This window comes from Humulus lupulus, chromosome 5 (assembly GCF_963169125.1).
Source record: "Humulus lupulus chromosome 5, drHumLupu1.1, whole genome shotgun sequence".
Classification (NCBI taxonomy): Eukaryota; Viridiplantae; Streptophyta; class Magnoliopsida; order Rosales; family Cannabaceae; genus Humulus; species Humulus lupulus.
In genome coordinates, this window is record NC_084797.1 from 149,049,165 (window position 1) to 149,066,966 (window position 17,802).

Genomic DNA, 17,802 nt, shown 5'->3' on the forward strand with positions numbered 1-17,802 from the left:
CAAGCTGAAAAGGGTGAAAAAGTCAAGAAAGTGATTCGTCTTCGAAGTGATCATGGAAAGGAATTTGAGAACAATATATGTACTGATTTTTGCAATCAAGAGGAGATAGCTCATGACTTTTCAACACCCAAAAGTCCTCAACAAAATGGAGTTGTGGAACAAAAAATTTGAACTCTCCAAGAGATGGCTTGAGTTATGTTGAATGCAAAGAATTTGTATAAGAGACTTTGGGCTGAAGCGGTCAACACAGCCTGTTATATTAGCAATTGTGTGCATCTTCGTCCTAGCACTAAAAAAACCTCTTATGAGTTGTGGAAAGGCAGACCACAAAACTTGGCTCATTTTCATGTGTTCAGTTGCAAGTGCTACACTCTTAATGATTGAGAAAAGCTTGGTAAGTTTGATGCCAAGAGTAATGAAGGAGTGTTCTTGGGGTACTCTACCAATAGTCATTCTTATAGAATCTACAACAAGAGAACACATGCAATTATGGAATCTATCAATGTTGTGTTTAGTGACTTGGAAGATTTTGCAAGTTACTCAGATGAAGAAGAAATCCATATTCTTGTTGACACATCGATTCTTCCTGTTGCACCACAAACTGAAGATGAACCAAGCATGTCTAAAATAAAGGAAATTGATGCTGCCACTGAAACTTCTGAAGCCTCGGATGTGTCTTCCATTCCAGAAAATGTTGTCCCCTTTGATATTGGAATTCATCAGAAAAGGGACCTCCCACATAGATTCCAAAAGCTCATCCTCTATCCTCCATTTTTGGAAATCCGAATGAGATAATGGTTATGCAGAAGAAACTAGCTAATGAGATTGCTAATGCTTGTTATCTTTCTTTAGTGGAGCCAAAACCAATCAAGGAAGCCCTCAAAGATGAGCACTTGATATCTGCCATGCAGGATGAGCTTCAATAATTTGAAAGAAATGAAGTATGGACTCTTGTTCCATGTCCTTTAGGTTCCAACATCATTGCTACTAAGTAAATATTCAGATTAAGACTGATGAAGTGGGAAATGTTGTCTGCAACAAGGCAAGACTAGTAGCTCAAGGGTACACTCAGATTAAGGGAGTGTATTTTGAAGAAACATTTGCTCCGGTGGCTAGATTGGAATCCATAAGACTTTTGTTGGCTGTGGCGTGTTTCATGATGTTCAAGTTGTATCGAATGGATGTTAAATGTGCCTTTTTGAATGGAATCCTTATGGAAGAGGCATATGTGTCTCAACCTCCTAGGTTTAAGGATCCTCATCACCGAGAACATGTTTACAAGCTGAGCAAGGCTTTGTATGGGCTCAAGCAAGCACCTCGGGCATGGTATGATCGTCTAACTTCTTACTTGCTTGACAATGGCTATAACGTCCCAAAAATGCTAATAAGGCTTAATGCCTTGATTACTGTGTCGGGAGGGCATAATTGGATATATATATATATATGTGTGTGTGTGTGGAATCGATTGATTAAATGTGTGACTATGTGGCATGCATGATTTATATGGTAATATGATTATATATGCATGTTTATGTGTAGTAGATATGTATATGGGCCCGTCTTTTGTTAATAAGGGCATAGTTGTAATTTTGACTCGTTGAGGGTATAGATGTGATTATATGTGTTAAATGATTGAGACCACATTATTATCTGGATATATTTGCAGTATTCAGCTCGAGTCGATCCTAGTGAGCGGATTAGCAGAATAGTCACAATAGGGTCTAATACCCGACTCGGGGGTGAGCCTAGGGGTATTTCAGGGATTTAGTGTGTATTTAGGATTTTATTGGTTAACGAATAATTATTTGGTCACGTCAGGATCAATTGGGGATTTATAGGACAACTTAAGGTTTAGTGGGAAAATGGTGGCAAAAGATGATTTTGCCCTGGTAGTGTTAAAAGGGCTAAGTTAACACTTGGGGCATTTCAATCTTTTGTGTTAGGGATATACCTAGGAAAACCTCAGGAATCCACCAGAAAACATCAAACACACACTCTCTCTTTCTCCCTAGTCGTTTCTCTCTCTCTCTCTCTCACTCCCTTGGTTTGCATAGAAGCTTTGTGGAACTCTTGGAGAATTGGTGTAGAAGTTGAGGATTTGAAGCTTGGGGACCGAGGAATCAAGCTAGGGTCACTTGAGGATCAATTCAGGGTCAGAATCATCATCAAGGTAAGGTTTAAAATTGTTAGGTGAATTTCTCTAGTTGAGTTAAGCTTTTCCTAAGTTTTTAACCTAAGCATGAATTTTGAGATTTGAGGTAGTTTTGAGCTACTTTATAGGTTATAAATGTTGCATTGAACTTGTTAGGGGTTTGATTTTGGGGAAAAAAGGGATTTTGAGTAGGAAATTCTGAGAGCTTTTGGAATGAAAACGTTAGGAATTTTTGGGTTTTGGGCTCGAGTCGCGGCCTTGTTCTTTAGTCACTGCGGCCCGTGTGTGTGATATGGCTCAGGGGGTCCTTGAAGTTACCCAGGTGTCGCGACGCAAGTTGAGGCGCACCATGGCCCGTGTCCCCCAGGAGAGAGTCTTAAGGCTCTCTGACTTGTAGCGCACTATGACCCTTAAGGCTTGGGTCATGATCCTAATTGAGTGAAATAGCCAAACCAGGTTTATAGGCTCGGGAACTCAAACCTAAGTGCTCGGGAAGGATTCTACTGCCCGGTTTAGTAGAATTCGAGGTCCCAGAGGCTAGTACGTTATTCTGAAGCTTTTAATTGGTTTAGGTTTTAATGGTTATCCATTATCGCTTTGTGACTAGGGTTACCATTAAGACTCGTGATGGAGGATCGTGCTTGGGATCGCTTTACATCTTCAGCTCGGGACTCGAGGTAAGAAAACTACACCCGGGTTGTGAATGGGGCTTAGAATCCTGTTAACGAATACGCTATGATTGTGATTATATATGTATCTGAGAATATCTGGATAGGCGTGCTTGTATATGATGCCTCTTCTTGCTTGTTGTGAAATGTATATTTGTGATTATATCAATTCTGAAGGCTGGCTTAAGGGCGCCAGGGGCCGATAGCAAGTGTGCAGAATGTAGCCCAGCCTAAGCATGTCGAGGTCGGCTATAAGACCAAAGGACTTGTCCTAAGGGTGCCAGGCTTGAACCTTATACAATAAATATAAGTGTTGTTTTCACTTAACTAATTGTATTGGTTGATGAGATTGATTTACGTGTTTGATTGAGCTGAATATTACTATTAAGCGTATTGCTTATATCCTGTTGTTGATTGAATTTATTGATCTAAGTTAACTGTACATGTACTTCTGCTTATTTGTGCTTGTCGAATTAAGTTTACTTGCTGAGCCTTGGCTCACAGGTGCTATGTGGTGCCAGTAAGGGAAAGGGAAAGCTGGACCAGCTATGAGTTGGAGAGTTTTAGGGGCGGTGTGTACATCAGTAACTGCTTGACCGTCACGACCGAGGGATTGACAAGGACTAGAAGCAAATTGTATTTTTCCACTTAGACTGGCTTCTGTGTAATTATTTTGAGGGTTGTAATTGCCTTGTAAACACCTTTTTGAGGATCCCGTGTACAAACCCTTACTTTTTAATGAAAAACAACTACTTTATGATCAAAATCTTTTAACCCTAATCCATTAATTGACCTTAGTAACACATTTATGTCCAAACAACTTGATTAGAAAGTCCTGCACTATTTAAAATACACAGTGTAATGGTCTTAGCTATCCAGAGCATTACAATGGCTATACTAAAGGTAATGCTGACCAACCTTGTTTATTAAACCTCTGAATCCTGGTATTGTTTGTGCTTGTGGATACCAGAATTTTAGTTGCACAGGGCCCCGCCTCGTGACCCTCAAAATAAAGGCTCATAATATAAATAGCCAAGACCAGCCTTGCACTCTGCGCCAAAGGCCTTGAAAGGCACGTGCCTCTCTTATAGAGCCTCGCTTCATGCCCAAGTTCAGGTAGGATCACCCCTCAGAGCTAACGACGTATCTCGCACTGAGGATCCCAAAGGGGCAGATGTCTTGCTAGTAATGGCCCACTTTGCGCCAAGGCCTCGCAAGGCATGGCCGAGAGCCACAGCTCTGTCTCGCAGCAAGGGTCTCGCCCACATGCATTAGTCTCGCACAAGTGCCTTGTGAGGCATGGCCTCGCACCACAGCTCCGTCTAACATGCAAGGGTCTCGCCCACACGCAGTCATCTCATGCAAGCACCTCGTAAGGCATGGCCTCAGGCCATAACTCTGTCTCACGCACAAGGGTCTCGCCCACACATATTCGTCTCGCACAAGTGCCTCGCGAGGCATGGCCTTGCACCACAACTCCATCTCGCACGCAAGGGTCTCGCTCACACACAGTCGCCTCGTGAGGCTTGGCCTCATGCCACAAGTTTTGTCCCACGCCAAGGGTCTCATGAGGCTCTTGCCTTCCATGCCCCTTGAGGCCATATCTTCCATGACAACCCAAAATGACTTCAACACTTTAAAGTTAAGAGAATAGGATACATTGTGAGGACAAAAACCCACACATGACTGGAAGAGCACGTACATGTGCGGAATGCACAGAAATATAGTGAACCTTGTCCACCCTAGGTACGAAATATGTACGGGGGTATGGTCTTGAAAACCCCAGATGTCTGACCCTAACTCCATGCTAGACAAGTGGTGGTTGTACGCACATGTTACATGACGTGTTCCTTCCCAACCAGCCTCTGACATTAGTACTAAATGGAGGGTGGAGGTACCACCAGGTACTAAAATTGAGGTGCTCTCGCAGACCCTTGGCATGTACTAGAACCGACCACCATGATCCTAACACCACTACCATTTCTAGGTTGCATATGCAAGGTCGTGTCCCCAGGGACCACCATGTACAGTGAGCCAATAGTGCTCTACTATAAATATGGCCTCCCTTCACCTGAGAAAGGGGGGGGGGGATTGGGAGAATTTTTTAACCAGTGATTTCTCATGATAACAGATATTCTACATTCTCTCTATTTTTCACTTTAGAATTCTAGCATTTACATTTTGTGTTCTTGAAATTATAAGGAAGTTTGCTTGAAGTTTAGTCAATTTAAGTTCACTTCTTTTACAACTCATAAAGTTCTTGATCTAACTTATTTGACGAGTTCTTATCGTCAACAGTGCTCAAGTTTATGTTGATGGCATAGTATTTGGGTCCACTTGTGATGCACACACCCACTCCTTTCTTCAATTAATGACTAAGGAATTTGAAATGAGCATGGTTCGTGAACTAAGCTACTTTCTTGCACTACAAGAAAAAACAGTATTCATAACACTTAAAAAGTGCTATCTGGGACTATTGATAGCACTTCTGAAAATGCTAACGTAGCCCATGTTATTAAAAGTCCAGTCTTTTCTATAACATTTTTTGAATGTTATGTTCGGTGTTATCTTAAACTATTCAATAACACATTTTTAGGTGCTATAATATTCAAATAATAACATTTAGATAGAGTTTTTTATTATAAATTTGAAGTTTAATCTTGTATTTTTTTCATAACACTTTTCAACTGTTACATTTGATTATTTTGATAACATTTTTAGTTTGTTATATTATATAAACCATAACGATTTTTTACGCTTATAATATGCTTTTAAATCATAACATATAGTAATAAAAATTTAAATTTTATTTTGATAAGTATACTTATATGGTTTTTTTTTAATTAAAAGATTTTCATTATTGTATTTTGATAAAAAAATTCAAAATTAATCATAAAATGTAATTCTCAATAGATTGATAAACCATAAGTATTACATTAAACAATAACTAATTCAAACCATAAATGTGTCTACTTCATGAGATCTTAGTTCTAACTTAAGTTTGAAAGCATAACATAATAAAGTTTTATAATCTTGAACAATTTTTACTTCAAAAATGAAAAATAGAAACAAAACTTTATAGTAATTTTCCTAAACAAGAAAAGTTTTTGGTCATTGAAGATGAGAGAAATACAACATCCATAAAGTTGACCATTACAAAAACAACAATAACAACAACATGATACCAGCCTGCCATCATTTAATTTGGAAAGGCTGAATATACATGCCATTCTCAACATAGAACAAACACTTGTGCAACATTTTCTCAGTAAATTCCGGGGATGACCCTGTACCGAACCTTCTCGCAGTACGATTTCCAGTATTTTCCATACCTACAATAACAATCACATGTCAAGATTTTATGCCTTTATCTGTATGAAAACGCGCAAACCATTATTCATTTCGTCTACTTATTTATTTTTCTCTACACTGGCATCGGTTTGTAAATTGTCTACACCTGTTGGACTAGAAACCACTAACATGATCACTTTTTAAGGATCTATTTGTAAATTGTCAAAGTGATCATTAAAGTGCTATCTCCCATACAAGCAAATAAACTAGTAGCACTCGTAAGGTAAGTTTTAACTAATGAATTACCTCAACTTCGGGATCTATTTGAAAAACTAAATTTGGAAGGTTTACCTTTGCAATTTTTAAGGGACATAATTTTTCATGAACAAATGATGAGATTGTGTTTGCTTACTTGGATCGGCACCGATCATCATCCCTTTTCGCCCGGTCGAGGAGAAGGATTGAATCCCAATAACTTCCCATCACTTTGTCTCCTTATAATGCAATTAACAGCTCCTATTGACTTGTATGGTATCAAGAGATAAACCATTCACATATGAGAAAATCTTGAAAATAAAAATAGAATACACTGAACAATAAAAGATTAGAAATTCAGTCATACTACAAATTATACGGTCAGACAACACATAACATGAATGATTTTCCAATTACCTTGGCAACTGGATCAACCTCATCACAGCACGTGAGTGCAGCTTCCTTGTGAGGAATGGTGACACTGTATTTGACAGAATTAATTTTAATACAAGCATGCCATCAAAATTTCACTTCCAACTACACAAATTTTTTTTTTCAAATACATCTCTCCCATACAACACAAGTTATATATAAATATACATATTTATAATATCAATGCTTATCAGTGGTCATACGAAAATTTCAGAAGTATGGGCTTTGTTTAACGAGAGTTAGAACAAGTTTTGTTAACAAAATACTTTAATATTAAAAAGAAAAAAACTGAACCTGAATCCCGCAAAATCTGCAGACAAGTAAGTTTGGAGAAAATTTGCAATGTCATCTACCAACAAATGCAGATAAACTCCATTAAAACCAACTGACTTGAAGGCCTCATTATACAAAATTGGTGATTTGCTTTGGCCAACTGGCTTTCCAATAACACCAAACACTTTTGTGTCGGGCCCTATCTGTCTGAAATTGTATAAATGTAGAAGCTCATAACCAGTGCTATTATTGGAACTTGAATTTCCAGTTAGTAAATTAATGTGTTCACATCATATAAAGAAGATGAAAATAAGAGGTACAAAAGCCAGCATTAATACTAAACAGAAAATTTCCTAGAAATGGGAAAAGAGAGGAAACTTTAAAATTATATACTCCTATCCAAAACTTTTAGACATAAACTAAGGTCAATTGATTGAGGGAAGCTATGTTTTCTAACCAAATTACCATACTAGCTAACGTTCCAGCCACCAAATAACTTGATTGGATAAAGATATTCCTCAATAAGAAGAAAACAGGCTCGATGTCCACTCATAACTTGTATAGAACTGCTAACAGGTATTAATTTGGAATATATGCTTCTTGCACTAGTCATACACACATCTAGTGTACAGAGGAACTGTAACTTATGATTAAAATGCAGTCATAAATTGCTATAAAGTCGTAGCATCTGTCATAAACACACAATATTGACTAATGTTTCTGGATTTACAGAAACAAGAAACTAGAGAGAAGCTTGAATTTGGGATACCTGAGAATGCACAGTTATCTGGAAAACACGTGCCGCATCAGTTATATCTAAGGCAGATGTTCCAAACTTCACTATGTCAGCTCCAGTTGCTTGTATTTTTGCAACAAGATTACCAAGATCCTCCATAGATGGGGTATTTTGATAATTATGAGAAGAAACAACAATCTTAAAATTTTCAGGCTTCTTTCCAGCTATGGATTGAATGAATTCATGAGCAACCTTCACACAGAGGTAGCAGGCAAAAATCAATCATGGTACCATAGTGGTTGAAATCGGGTTAATAAAAACTGTACACAAAATAACTTCCAAACATCTTGTGAATACAACACTTGCTATGAGCCGTATGTATTCAGAGACATTAAAATAATATACTCCACTTTTTTTGGTCTGTTTTTGATAACTAAGCTTCCGTAAATCCTACTACTGTGGGTATTGTTTAGATATGAAACAAAAAATTATGTTATACCTACAGTTAAAACTTGTAACTGACAAGTGAATGACACAAAGACTCGCATAAAAATCAGGTAAAGGATTCTTGGACAGTTCCTTCAACCATCAGGGAGCATTATAAAATCCATGAAGGAAGAAATGGATACCAATATGGATCTATATAAACATATGTGTGTGCGTGTATTTTTTTTAAGTCACCAATGAAAATATTTCTATGATGTGATCATTTTTACAGGAAAAATATGCAACATGAGAATCAGTTTAAAGTTGTAGATTTCATAAAAGAAGTAACCTGGAGCTCAACATCAATGTAATCAGCCCCGTATTCCATGGCCAATCGAAGTGCATCCTGTCGCATTTTTTCATCGCCATTGTACTGGCCACCTTCCCATGTTGGTCTAAAAAAGTATAACATTAAACAATGGTGAGACTCTATCAAAGGTAATGCAAGGAGATCATAGAATAAAGTTTCTTGCTAAGAAAACCCAAATAGAATTTATAAAATTTGCTGATCATTCTAAGGTTCAAGGTTTTGTCCTTTTTTTTTTAATTTTGATATATATATATATATTAGTCCTTAATCTAACAGTCTGTTTGCATTTTAAGCTGATATAATATTATTTTTTTAGCTAGCAAAAAATGAACATACCAGCAGCTAAAACATTCATCTTTTTTTTTTTCCAAATAAATTTCATTAAAGTTACAGTTGAGAACTCTAAGTATTGATTTAATCCTGCATAAGACTCCCCATTTCGTATATAACAGTCAACATGACTAGAGTGCAAATATTTAATCAAATATACTTTGTACTTTTCACACTTGTGTTTATTTAGACATCACAGGAAAAAGACAGCCAGAAATTTATAGAACATACCAGCAACATGAAAATAATGGGTTCAGCGAGGTTTCCTACTTTTCAAGTTTTTCAAGTTTTGACCCATCACCTCTCCGTGAGACCGAGCCATCCATGACCCTCTGCAAGCCCAAGCCCTCCAACCTCGTCCATAGCCCTATCCGTGAGCTGCATTTGGAGATACTCCAATAAATTATTCTATATACTTTCCTTCATAATGGCTAGGTGCCTCAATTTATCATTAAGGAGCAACAAAATAAAAATTAAGATTCATATCATCTTTAGGAATAAAATGTTTAAAAATATTATCTAAAAAATTCATCTTCAAAGAATCAACTATTTAGGTCATTCCATAATATATACTTCCAAATTTAAAACTGAAATAAAAAAAAGGCCTAGAGAACAATAAGCAACAACTACATTAGCCTATAGAAGAATCATTCACTAAATTTCACAATCTTAGTCCATTGAGGCATTTTCACACACACTTGGTTTGCATCACAAAAAAGGAAAGAAAAATATAAAAATAGACACAAAATCCATAATCCAAAATCCAAAAGGAAAGAAAATACAGCTGGGTGCATCAATCCTCTGGAAACTTCCATAACTGAAATTGGTCAGATTGCAGAGAAGGTACAAAATTTGTAGGCACTAAAGCCATCAACCACATGACAGCCTTTAAAGAGAGACATATATATATATATAGATAGATATATAGATAGAGAAAGAGAGAGAGAAGAAGAAGACGAAGAAGAAGAAGAAGAAGAAGCATGACACACTTAAATTTGTGCTATTCCCATTAATCAGAAATACAAGTTTTATCAATTATTATTTCTTAAGATACAATAGCAAGTTTGGGAGGTACTAAGATATTTCCCTTGGCATATTGATGTTGATAATTAATATAAAAGTTGTCGACTTCACCAGCATATGTCATGATTAAAGTACAAATTTTCATACTTTATTCATAATTTTTTTCATATACTGCATAAGGTCATTTACCATTTATGAGAACTTCCCTTTTCTTATTGCTTCAAAACAAAACAAATATGTGCATGCATGAACAAAGAGGTATGCATTAAAATATGGCCTTGACAACTAGAATAAACAAACTTGCCTGTATAAACAGCTACTCCACATGCCCATTCGGTATTCCGCAAGTAACATGACTGAAGAATTGTGTTTTTAATGGTTAATGGGCACAGATCGTTATCAATAAAAGGAGGAAACAACCGTAAATTTGCATCAAATCTTCTAATGTCTTTGTCAGGAACAGGGCACTCAATCACACCCTGAAGAGAGAGAGAAATGCATCATCACTTATAAAAGTGAAATAAAACCCGAAGTGTAGAAGCATTGAACGTGATCTCTGTAATATATTGATCAATATCAAATAGCCAAACCTTAGATCAAAACAGAATATCCAAATAGTAAAGAACAAACCAGCGTACACCTGCAAAGTGAAATAACACCTCGCCTTTCCAAGCCCTGCCACCATCAAACCTCACAGACACTGGTGCACCTGCAAAACAGAAAGAAATAAGCATAGCTAAGTGTCTATGTCATTTGTAATTTATATTATGCACCCAAAAGCAAGCAATTTCTTCCACATCAATAAATTTATTGTGAAAAGCATTCTATAAATGAATAATAAATGATAGTATTCTCCATAAAACTACAAAAGACTCAGATCATAACATTACATTATAACCAGAAAGATGCTACTTTAGTATACCATGAGAATCAATGGCTAGTTAATTACTTCTGATTTCAATTAAAAATGCATTCAAGCACAATAAAAGTTAAAGAAACCAACACTACTCAAGGCCACCAATTATAAAACTTTCAGTAAGGTTAATGTAAGATCTGGCTGATCAAATTCAATATAATTGAATATGTATGCAAACCGCACCAAATGAATCCCTCCCTACATATATTTACACATTGAAAGAATACGTGCGAGGTTTACTAACTAAAACAACTAAAATCCTAAGATACATGTCAAATCCAATGCTATAAACAAACTCTTATTTCTTTACAATCTCTAATAATAACAAAAGTATAACCTGATGAACTGTTAAGCAGCATTCTTTACAAGCTCAAGCCATCATAATGTGGTAGCATGACAGCCAATACGTGTATATTTAGATCAGTTTCATCTGCCTCACTGACCATCTTGTAAAATTCTGTCAAAAACAGAGAAAAATTTGACATAAAAATATAGCAAAACATAGATGAACCCTAACAGAACATAACTAATAACATAAATACACACAAATAGATTATAAATACATTTTTGATTGTTCAAGAGAATCAATTATATTTGTTCACCAATTTACATAATAAAATTGATAATAAAAAAATGTCAAAAGAACAGAGAAAACAACATCAATATTATTATCTCTCACATAATTCAGACTCAAAACAGAACCATTAATAGCTAATTTATTTTAAGAATTAACTACAAGCACCAAACGAAACCAAAACTGTAATTTAAATAAATAAACTTATCTTTTATCAGAGGGTAATCAAATACAAAATAAAAGGCTATGAAACTAACCAAAGCTACATTATCAAAAGCTATGAAACTATCAGCTTTCATAAACCCAATACAAAATATATTTTACATCATCAAGTTGTAATATTTGCTTGATCAATCCCAAACAAACAATAATTCCATAAAAGGGAGAAACAGAGAACTAACATAGATATTAAAAATGATAGGTTCATATACAGTTGCTTTACCACCATGGACTGTCTTGACTCTTGAGACCAATTTTATCCCCATCTAAGCCTTTCAATGAATACTAATAATAGCCAAGTAGAAAAGAAAATGCATAGAACACCTCCTACATTCAGACCCAGAAGAGACAGATTTTTTGGGCTGTTGTTCATACTTGTATATAAAACACAGTAAAAGCAAATTGGTATAACAAAAATGCAACTTTTTTAATCCTAAATCAAAGATCAGTACAGTAAAGATCAGTACAGTAAAGATGGAAATCAAATCAAAAAAAATATTTTAATCCTAAATCAAAGATCAGTACAGTAAAGAGTTTATACTGTTCTTATTTCAAAGATCAGTACAGTAAGTTTTAATCAGGCATCAAAACTTTGTTGCACAAATAGAAAGAATCAATTTTTATGTCTTAAAAAGAAGGGTCAATATCACAAATGCTCTTTGACAATGTAAGTTTCATTGAACAGGTTGACTCAAGGTTTCACGTATATTACTTCAAGAGTCAATCAAATTCCAGTTAATTACTTGGTATCACTCAAGATTTCACAGGTTGGCTAAAACGTAAGGAGGTCACCAACTATATCATTAATCCACATAAATAATGGAAAATCCATATAAAAATTATTTTAATAAATAAAATAATAATAATAATAAATTAAAAGAAAGAAAAGGAAAGGAAAGAAGAAACTCGCACAGTTGGTGTCTTTATTTCTACTTCTTTGAAAGTAAGCAAAGATAGAAATAACTTCAATGAAGAGACAAGGCTATAAGATTGAAGCCATAGGGATCAACTACAAGATTCAAACAGAAAACACATTAGAGAAATCAAGTTCTTGGGCTAGAACCATAATAGTCACTTGAAGTAATTGAAAATTCGCTCAATAAAGGAGGCAGGCAAGTGTCAAAAGGGTTGAGCTATTAAGATAAAAAGAATTGAAAATCTAAATCATGCCATACTTATGGTTACTTCAAGGACATTTCAATTCTATTCACACTACGATTGGGCATTCTTATGGTCTTTAGTAGAAATATCACCCAAAAAATTTCTTGTAGTAAAATTAATAAAACAGTTTCAAGGCAAATGAATGAAACACCCAGAAACAAAGCAAGTTATAGAAAAAATTATGGACTGTCCAATACTCAAAAATATAACTTATATACATTTATGGATGGAATCTTATGAAATGGAAACAAACGATACAAACACTTAATAAACTACCTGCCAATTTAATTTTCAAGATGAGATTACAATAAACAACTTTACACCTCACTGCATCACTTTTGGCAAATAAAGATAGAGTAAACATATATGTTTAAAAGTTGAAGTTGACACCCCACTGGTGAGTATTGACTCACTCATTCAGTCTATGTTTAAAAGTTGCATTTACATGCATTAAAGTTAGTGTTCCATAAAAAAAGTCAGTGTTCATAACATGGGATTTTGTCTTATCTGCAGGGTCGTTATGGAACTAGGAGCAGTGCTGCTTTGACTGCAAAAACAAATGGTGAAGTTACCTTTTACGAGACTTATCTGGACAAAGACATGTGGAAGGAACAATCTGTCAGTTACCAGATTCAGAAGCTTCAGGAGAATGGAACCAATCCAGATTCAGAGGCTCTGGCTCATATATAATTTGCTTGTTTGTGCTGTGGACTGTTTGTGAATATGTATATGCATATCTATTATCTACCATATGACTCAAGTCATGCGTATTTATGTTCTAAAAGAAAGCCTTGTCAAGGCACATTTATCTATATTAATATTAAAAAAAAACAGCCCAGATTCATGTTTCAGAATGAACAAGAGTTTAAAGTATCATCAGCCATCAACTAGAAAATGATTCTATCTATTAACTTGATAATCAAAACAACCGAACACAGTCATCTGAAAAAACTATAAATGTTTGTTACACTGAATTATTATTATTTTTTATTCTTGCTGCAACTATGGTATGTTAAATTAACATCACTTTTGAAGCCTAAACTCACTTATCTGCAATTTTACAAAGTACCTCAACAGTCCTGAGGACTATACATCATCTGCAGCAGAAAGTCCTTGCGTTCATCAACTGGGCATCCAAAGAAGGCTCTCACCCTTGCAGCATTTGCAATTAGGAAAGTGTAGCCTAAAAATCATGACAGATTACATTAAGAGGGAGAGAACTTGAAAACAAAAATTATTACCACAATCAGATTAAGAACAAAAAATCATCACAAAATTTCTTTCTTGCTTCAAACATAGTACAGTATATTCAATCCCTAATTTAAACCAAAATTCCCACAAATAATCACAATATTATAGTTATATATACACATGAGACAAAAAATTGCAGAAATCAAAATTGATGGAGCAATATTGAGAGATGAATGGTGAGGTTTTGGAACGGGGGAGGGAGGCCAGAAAGATGACAATGGAATGAGTGACTAGGAAAGAAGAACAACACCCAGATTCAAACTTCATTAAACTCATACTCATATTCAAAAATCCACATATAATAACTAAAATGAAAGACAAAACATATACTATGAAGAAAACCTATAAGATTATTAAACACACAGTAATTAAAATACCCCATTCTAAGGCTTCGACTACCATGAACCAACCATCAACAACAAAAATAAGTCGAGAGGAAACATACCAGATCTCGCCTCCGTCGTGTGCTGAGGAGAAGAAGACCCACGCATCGTCGAACCCGTGACCTCGCCTTTGCCTCTGCCTCCGCCAGGCGCCGTCACCTATTCTTCCAAGAAAATGAAGAATAACGGATAGGAGTGAGAGGAGGAGAGGGCAGCGGCTTAGGGCTCTCTCTCATTTACTGAAGAGTAGGAACCATTACCAGAGTGAGGTCAGGACAAGAAAGAGTACCTTTGATGTTTGCTAAGTCGAGCCGATGGGGTGGAGAGCGACTTCGTGATGTTGGAGTAGACCAATCTGACCGCCGGTGGAGGAGAACGACGCCGTGTGGTTTGAGCACTCTCTCGTGGAGGCTAGAGAGAATCGATGAAATGAATGGTGAGAATGAAGGGATTTAGGCGTTTAGAGAGAACCCATATTCAGAATGAGAGTGTTGTGTAAAATAATAAAAAAAATGAAAAGTAAAGGCACCATTAATTCACTTGGCGCTAAATATTTCTCCCCAAATATTTTAGAGCTAAATCATTAATAACACTTTAAAAAAGGTGCTATATCTTAACGTAATATTTACTCAAAATTGTTGTAGTGTTGGCTTACAAATTAAAAAACTTGATAATGGAATTTTCTTGACTCAATCAAAATATGCCAAAAATATGCTAAAAAAGTTTGGCTTAGAACATGCAAATCATGCTCACACACCTATGGGCACCACTGCCAAACTGATCAGAGACGAGATAGGTAAAAATTTGATGCAACACGGTATAAAAGTATGATAGGCATCTTACTTTTATTACTGCTAGTCATCCTAATATTTGTTTTAGTGTTGGGGTCTGTGCTAGATATCAATCTGCCCCCACTGAACTGTATCTTACTACTTGAAAAGAATTCTTAAATATTTGGCTGGTACCACTAACTTTGGTCTTTAGCACTCATGTGACACTAATCTTTCTTTGGTTGGTTTTAGTGACTCGGATTGGGAAGGTAACCTTAATGGCAAGAAAAGTACTTTAGTTGGATGCTTCTATGTGGGGAACAACTTGGTTTCATTGCACCGCTGAAGCTGAATACATTATCACCGGAAGTTGTTGCACTCAACTCCTTTGGATGAAGCAAATGTTGCATGATTATGGCCTATGCCTTGACACTTTGACCATTTATTGCGACAATACCAGTGCCATCATTCTCTCTAAAAATCATTTACAACACCCTCTCACCAAACACATCGACACCCACCACCACTTTCTTTGTCAGTTAGTTAAGTCTAAAACCACTACAATATCTCATGTTGCATCTGAAAGTCAACTTGCTGATTTGTTTACTAAGGCTTTGAGTTCACAAACTTTTGTTTACTTGAGAAATTCAATAGGATTTTGTATGTTTGAGTCATAACATGTGACATTCAAAATAAGCAATATCGTTTGAGATTTCATCTTCTAACTTGACTATTTGAATATGTGAGTCTTTCTTCAACTTCCTTCTTACAGTCATATGTCTTGAAGTGGTGTAGGCTTGCTGTTGCTCTCTTATAGTCTTACTTGATACATGAACTCTCATTCTTGGTAATTGCATCAATTTGTCTCCCCTATTAAAGTGACTTTATTTTTTAGTGTGAAAGCTACCATTTGATCACTTTGCTTCGTGTAATTTTCTCATTCACTTAGGACTGTGTGTCCTTATAGACGGCTACCTATGTACTTAGCACTCTAATTGGTAATTGCTAAGGGGATTTATACAAAAAAAACAAACAAACAAATTTCAACAAAAAAACAAAAAATTTCATTTTGAGGGAGAGTTTGCCTGGTTCTTCAATAGCAGATAGCCCATGAGTACATTTCACACACATATGGAGATTGACCTTCTTTGCTTTTGCCTTAATGAGTTTTGTCTTGTGCCTTGTTAGGCCTCAATTTTGCATCAGTCAGGTCTATGTTACAACATGCCATATGTATGTTTCAACAATGTGTAGGAAGTATCCCATTTTTCTTTGTGTCTATTGGTTTGCTGCTTATCTTATTCCATATTTTTTTTATTTTCATGTTATTTATTTTAGCTTTAATGTCCTTACTCTTGTTCTATTCTCACGGGTTCAACTTAAAAAAAACAAAATAAATGCACTATGTCTAAATATTTTTCGTTCTTTTTTTTCTTTCTCATTTTTTTGTTTTCCCTCTCACACTCATACTCTCGCTCTCACTCGTTTCCTCTACCTTCTTCTCCGATGCCGATTCCCAATGCAAACCACCTTTATGCCCTCTGCCATCATACTTCTGCCCCCTCTCCCTCCTGCAGACTCTTCGCCAATAGCATCCCCCGAGAACCCTCCGTCTCAAACCTCTTCCACCGAGCCTCCTCTCGAAAGCCCTCCACCTCCTTTACTCATCAAAACCACTCCTCCATCTCGCGACCCAACCCCTGACCCTCCATGATAACCCACTCCACCTCTGCCCCCACCATTCCAAGAACCCTCTTTGCCTCCTCCCACTCTCCCTCGTGAACCCACTCTAGACCTTCCACGCACTCGAGAACCCTCTCCTCCCCCACCACCGCCTCCATCCTCCCTACCTCGTGCCCCTTCTTCAACCCGTGGGGTTGCCTCTCAAACTCGCACCAAATTCCTTGCTCCCTATGCCACAACCTCCTCTGCTCCCAAATTCAATGTCAAGGCAGTGGTCCGCAAGCATAAATTGACCTCTGTTTCCATCGATGACTACGAGCCAACTCCAAAATTTCCTCCTTCGGCTCGTCCCACCAAGAAACCAAAGGTGGTGCCCCCACCTGCACCCACCACCTCTTGGTTTGCCAAGGACAAGGCCCCTGCCTTGTCTTCTTCTCGAGGTACCCTTTTTCTCTACAGCTCATGCAAGGACAAGTTTACTGCTTGTATTTCTTTGAGAAAACTGTTGCCTGAAAGAATACTGGATTATAAGGAGTTTAGTCATCTCGGTATAAATGAGTTAATTGTGATTCATGGTTGGAAAGAGTCTGTTACTGCTCTTCATGTTCCTTGTCAGTCCTTGGTGCATGAGTTTTATTCTAATCTGTCTATTGATGTGGTTGATCCTTCACATGAGAATTTTGGTAAGGTCTACTTGCGTGACAATTGGATTCCCTTTTCTCCATAAATTATTGCCGAGTGTTTTCATATGCCATTGATTGTTGGGCCTAATTATTCTGTGAAGTTTAATCCAGATATGGCTGAGGTTGCATGCACACTTACTGGGAAATCCTCATCAACTTGGCCCTCCTCAAATGAAATTCTTCCCGTAGACCTCACTTTGATGTAT

At 36.5% G+C, this 17,802-nt stretch overlaps 1 protein-coding gene and 2 long non-coding RNA genes across 4 annotated transcripts; all 3 read right to left on the reverse strand.

Moving 5' to 3' along the window:
* Positions 1-5,905: 5,905 nt before the first annotated feature.
* Positions 5,906-7,300, reverse strand: LOC133780658 (uncharacterized). 2 transcript variants are annotated; one of them, XR_009869486.1, is made up of 4 exons: positions 7,093-7,300; positions 6,784-6,847; positions 6,524-6,634; positions 5,906-6,152 (listed from the first exon to the last, which is right to left on the reverse strand). It is a non-coding gene; the product is annotated as an uncharacterized LOC133780658 (long non-coding RNA). The 2 variants fall into 2 exon arrangements; XR_009869487.1 differs by lacking the exon at positions 7,093-7,300 and having other exon boundaries at positions 6,784-6,873.
* Positions 7,301-7,732: 432 nt separating this feature from the next.
* LOC133779578 (bifunctional 3-dehydroquinate dehydratase/shikimate dehydrogenase, chloroplastic-like) lies at positions 7,733-8,662 on the reverse strand. The gene is made up of 3 exons (XM_062219526.1): positions 8,583-8,662; positions 7,841-8,059; positions 7,733-7,759 (listed from the first exon to the last, which is right to left on the reverse strand). Exons 1-3 carry the CDS (start codon positions 8,646-8,648, stop codon positions 7,733-7,735), a joined length of 312 nt encoding a protein of 103 aa, XP_062075510.1. The 5' UTR covers positions 8,649-8,662.
* Positions 8,663-13,714: 5,052 nt separating this feature from the next.
* On the reverse strand, positions 13,715-14,967 carry LOC133780659 (uncharacterized). The gene is made up of 3 exons (XR_009869488.1): positions 14,750-14,967; positions 14,523-14,619; positions 13,715-14,009 (listed from the first exon to the last, which is right to left on the reverse strand). It is a non-coding gene; the product is annotated as an uncharacterized LOC133780659 (long non-coding RNA).
* Between the last annotated feature and the right edge of the window lie 2,835 nt (positions 14,968-17,802).

Coding starts and splice junctions, on each gene's coding strand:
- LOC133779578 (XM_062219526.1), bottom strand. CDS start 8,648: ATGCGACAGGATGCACTTCGATTGGCCATGGAATACGGGGCTGATTAC. Junction 8,060..8,582: donor ACATTGATGTTGAGCTCCAG/GTTACTTCTTTT, acceptor CTCTGTGTGAAG/GTTGCTCATGAATTCATTCA. Junction 7,760..7,840: donor AGATAACTGTGCATTCTCAG/GTATCCCAAATT, acceptor TGTTTATGACAG/ATGCTACGACTTTATAGCAA.